The sequence below is a fragment of the Palaemon carinicauda genome, chromosome 14 (genome assembly GCF_036898095.1).
Source record: "Palaemon carinicauda isolate YSFRI2023 chromosome 14, ASM3689809v2, whole genome shotgun sequence".
NCBI classification, from domain to species: domain Eukaryota; kingdom Metazoa; phylum Arthropoda; class Malacostraca; order Decapoda; family Palaemonidae; genus Palaemon; species Palaemon carinicauda.
Window position 1 is genome coordinate 62405695 of NC_090738.1, and position 5000 is coordinate 62410694.

The 5000-nt window shown below is 49.2% G+C and overlaps 1 protein-coding gene across 1 annotated transcript in view; it reads right to left on the bottom strand.

Moving 5' to 3' along the window:
* Window positions 1-2869, bottom strand: part of LOC137652791 (protein FAM200C-like) — a 117747-nt gene extending 114878 nt beyond the window's left edge. Inside the window, exon 1 of the mRNA XM_068386198.1 lies at window positions 2593-2869. Within this exon, the coding sequence (XP_068242299.1) occupies window positions 2593-2869 (277 nt within the window). The remainder of the gene's footprint in view (window positions 1-2592) is intronic.
* Between the last annotated feature and the right edge of the window lie 2131 nt (window positions 2870-5000).

The following is a 5000-nucleotide window of genomic DNA, read 5'->3' on the forward strand; positions in this document are numbered from 1 at the left end:
TGCACACTCCTGAATCCGTGTGTCAATGTACTTTTGAGGTTTGGCATGAAGTACACGTGCACACCCAACCCTTAGCATTCCAAGTAATGCCATGCCAAATGAACTTTGTCTGCAATAGCTATGCAATAGAACGGCGGGAGGAATGTGAAATCAAACAAGGTGTGACAGGCTGAGAGAGGCTGTGACCAAGAAGGCAGGATGAAAGCAACAGAGTAACTTTATTACAGAACATCGGTATATATACATTAAGTCCAGGCAAAAAGGACATAAGAACATAACAGGCAATTTCATGTTCAACCGACAACCAGTTCTGTTAACAGTTAACTGTGAGAAAAACAGACATGTTTATTCAGGTCCCTATCAGTGCGAGGGGAGAGCAAAGATACAAAGCATAATATATACAAAAGAAGAAATGTCATTACTATGTACGATAGTGTGACACATGGTTGGTACATTGCTCCTCCCCTAAAAATGATATACTGTACATGTTAAATAGGGCGCTCTGATCTAGAGAGGCGAACTGCAGGTGGGTCATCTGGTAGGAGATAAGGAGGTTTTAGACGATCAATGGAGACCCAGTCTTCTTTGACACGAATGTTTAGTAGGAATGGTTTCAGACTGCGTCAGGTCACAAGGAGAGGGCCCGTGTAAGGGGGGGTTAGCAGTGGCTTGCTAGTATCGTTGCATAGGAAGACGTGCGTTGCAGAGTGCAAGTCTGTCGGTATGTGATGCATCGCTGGGTGCTTGTAAGTCTGGCGGCATGGAGTAAATTTTTCCACGAAGTGACGTGTGTGCTGGAGATGGTCGGAGGAGGTTGCAGAAGGAAAAAATTCGGCAGGGACGACCAACGGGTAGTCATACACCATTTCAGCTGCCGAGACATCGAGGAATGGTCCTTAGTCCCAAGAGGACCCAGTGAAACTGAATAAACCAGTTGGAATCCTTGCAGCGGGACATCAAAGCTGCTTTGAGGGTGCGATGAAAATGTTCAACCTTCCATTGGCAGCGGGGTTGTAGGCAGTTGTCTGATGTAGGGTGATGCCCAGGAGATTCGCTAATGATGTCCACAATTGAGAGGTTAACGTGGTACCCCTGTCAGAAGTAATATGCTCAGGGATACCAAATCTTGCAATCCATCCTGAGAGTAAGGCAGATGTACATGAGGCAGACGTTGCAGTTTCCATGGGAATGGCTTCAGGCCAACGAGTGAAGCGGTCGATGACAGTAAACAGGTAACGATGTCCTTGTGTTGTGGGTAGGGCGCCTAAAACGTCAACGTGAATGTAGGCAAAACGATACTAAGGTTGAGAAAAGGTGCCCACTCCTGAATCCGTGTGTCGATGTACATTGGAAGTTTGGCAAGAAGTACAAGCGCGGACCCAATCCTTAGCATCCTTAGAAATGCCGTGCCAAATAAACTTCATCTTCAGCAGCTGTGCAGTAGAATGGCACGAGGGATGTGAAAGGCCGTGAATGAAATGAAACACCTGTCGACGCATGGAAGCAGGAATCCAAGGTCGCGGTTTACCAGAACTGACGTCACAGAGGAGAGTGGTGTTAGAGTCTTTGAGGGGATGTCCTCCCAACGGAGGGATGTGCAGGATGTCCTACATGCTTGATACTCTGGATCCTGTCATTGGGCTTCAGCCAAGGGGTTGTAATCCAATCCCAGTTGAACGGCAGCCAACGTGTTTCTGTACAGGACATCGGCAACGGGATTCATTTTCCCCGTGACGTGTTGAAGGGTGCAATTGTATTTAGCCACGGCGGAGAGATGTTGGCGTTGACGGGCGGACCAGACGTCAGACTGTCGAGTGAAGGCGTGCACCAGAGGCATGTGGTCTGTGCAAATGACGAAGGGTATACTTTCTAAGAAATGGCGAAAGTGACGGACAGCGAAGTGCACCGCCAGCAATTTGCGATTGAAGGTAGAATAACCCGATTCTGCATTGGACAGTTTTCTGCTGAAGAAGGCCAATGGGCTGGGTGAGCCATTGACCACCTGTTCGAGTACTGCACCAATAGCGACGCCGTTGGCATCGGTGGAGAGAATGAGAGGGGTATGTGGGATGGGAAAAGGGAGAGCAGCAGCAGTTGATAGGGCCTTCTTTGCATTGCAGAAGGTCGCTTCTTGAAGGAGACCCCACTTCAGGTCCTTTGGCTTACCCTTGAGAGAGGCGTAGAGGGGAGCAAGAATAGCAGCAATGGCTGGCAGAAAACGGTGATAATAGTTGATCATGCCCAAGAATTCTTGCAGAGCTTTGACGGTCGAGGGCGTGGGGAAGTTCTGAATGGCTGCTAACTTCTCAGGGAGGGGATGGACTCCTTCAGGAGTGATGCAGTGCCCTAAGAACGACACTTCATTGGCGCCAAAGGTACACTTGTACCGGACTACAAGGCCGTTTTGTTACAGGCGGCCGAGCACGATGTGCAGGTGACGGAGGTGTTCCTCTTTTGAGGAGGAGAACACAAGTATGTCGTCCACACAGCATACACAGAAGGGGAGGTCCCCTAAGATGACCTCCATGAGACATTGAAAAGGGGCCCCAGCATTACGAAGGCCAAAACAGGAGTAATTGAAGGTGTATGTACCAAACGGAGTGGTGATGGCAGTCTTGGATATGTCTTCTGCGTTCACTGGGACCTGATAATACCCCTTTAGGAGGTCGAGCGTGGAGAAAACCTTTGCTTTGTGCAGGTAGGAGGTCACGTCAGCGATGTTTGGGAGGGGGTAGTGATCCGGTTCTGTTTGCATGTTCAGGCGCCTGTAATCCCTGCATCGATGGAGGGTGCCGTCTTTCTTCAGAGCAATGTATAAGGGTGACGACCATGGGCTGGAGGCTTTTTGGCAAAGGCCCATTTCCTCCATTTCTGCGAACGTCTGTTTGGTGTCTGCCAATCGATCCGGTGCCAGACGTCTGAATTTTGGGAAGACTGGGGGTCCCATTATCTTGATATGGTGATAAATACCGTGCTTGGCAGGAGCCGTGGGCGTTTGGTGAAGTTCTGGCCGGAAAACTTCCGGGTAACAGGTAAGGAGGTGGGTATAGGCATCCATGGGTGTACTGATGTGGAGAGCGAGGTTGAAGGGAAAGTATTGAAGAGGTGTCGACAAGTACGAGTCTGCGTTGGCCAATCGTCGGTGGGTGACATCGACCAGAAGGTGAAAATGAGAGAGGAAATCCGCACCGAGGATTGGCAATGTGACGTCAGCAACGAGAAACTTCTAATTAAATTTACCGTTTCCTAATGATAATGTGAGGTCCTCGTAACCGTAGGTGGGTATCACAGATCCGTTGGCAGCTACCAGGCGGACATCGGCAGACATAGACAGACTACGTTGTGTCCTGAAGAGTTCCCTTGGCAAAAGAGAACGACAAGCACCCGTGTCTACCAAAAATCGCACGGCCGTTGCTGCATCATATAAAAAGAAAAGATTAGAAACACGGTTGGTTGGGGCGCGAGCGAGTGGTGGGTGATGGGTGATGGATAGCTTTTTCGCCGCTCTGGCACGTCACGGGATAGCCGTGTATGTATTACGGCATTCACGTCAGCTTTGGTTGAGGTTGAATGAGCGTCCTCTTTGTCAGGAGTGGAGGCGTTGATGGAGGTCTTGAAGGTCGTGAAGTGCCTGTTCATAAGGGCGTTGGCTTTGGTCGTCAAGTCCTTTATGGGTAAACTATCGACATCGGGTATGGCAGCGCGTGCAGGTTCGGGTAAACGGCGTATCCAAAGGGCATGAAGTAGGTTCACCTCATGAGGAGAGCTGTCTGCGTCAGGTGGCAGGCGAGCAATACTGGTCATTTCCTTGAGAGCGAACAAAGCCCTTTGGTCCCCCAAAAGTTTTTGAGGGACCTGAAAAAGCTTTGCTATACGGGTGGCTGGCGACGGCAAGTACTGCGGCAGAAGGTATGTTTTGAGGGCGTCATACAGTATTGGGGTGTCTCCTAGTTCACAAATCCAGTCGGATATTTTCGGGAAGGTGTCTCTCGGGTATCGCCGCGAGAACATATTCTGCTTAGGTGGTTGAGTGAGTCACGTCCTTGATGTGGAACTGGACTTCTGCATGCCGAAACCAAGCAAATGCCTCTCCGCTGGCGAACGACAAAAGTTTCAGTGGGGTGGCGCCAGCTTCCGTGGAGTCCGCCATAGTACCAATAACGTGGGGGTGGGGTGGAAGGCGGGAGTAGTAAGTCGACTTCCGGAGTCACCAATGTGATGGGCCGAGAGAGGCTGTGACTAAGAAGGCAGGATGAAAGCAACTGAGTAACTTTATTACAGAACATCAGTTTATATATACATAAAGTCCAGGCAAAAAGGACATAAGAACATAACAGGCAATTTCATGTTTAACCGACAACCGGTTCTGTTAACAGTTAACGGTGAGAAAAACAAACATGCTTATTCAGGTCCTTATCAGTGCGAGGGGAGAGCGAAGATACAAAGCATAATATATACAAAAAGAAATGTCGTTACTATGTACAATCGTGTGACACACGGTTGGTAAAAAGGCATCATTTTCCCAGGGATGTGCTGAAGGGTACAATTTTATTCAGCCACGATTTAGAGATATCAGCATTGAAGGGCAGATCAGGGGTCAGATTGTTGAGTGAAGGCATGCACCAGAGGTATGTGGTCCGTGGAATTACGAAAGGGCAATACCTTCTAAGAAGTGGAGAAAATAACAGACCGCCAAATGCACCACAATCAACTCGCGGTCGAAGGTAGAATAGCTGGATTCCGCCTCGGAGAGATTTCCACTGAAGTAGGCCAATGAACAAATCAAGCCGTTGGTCACCTGCCCGAGTTCTTCACAATAGCAACGTCACTGGCATCAGTTGAGAGAAGCAAAAGGTGCATGTGATACAGGAAAAATGAGAGCAGTAGCAGTTGATAGGGCATTCTTTGCGTTGCAGTAAGCGGCTATTGAAGGTGACCCCACTTCTGGTCTTTTGGCTTGCCTTTGAGGGAGGAGTAAAAAGGGCCTAGAGTGGCGGTTA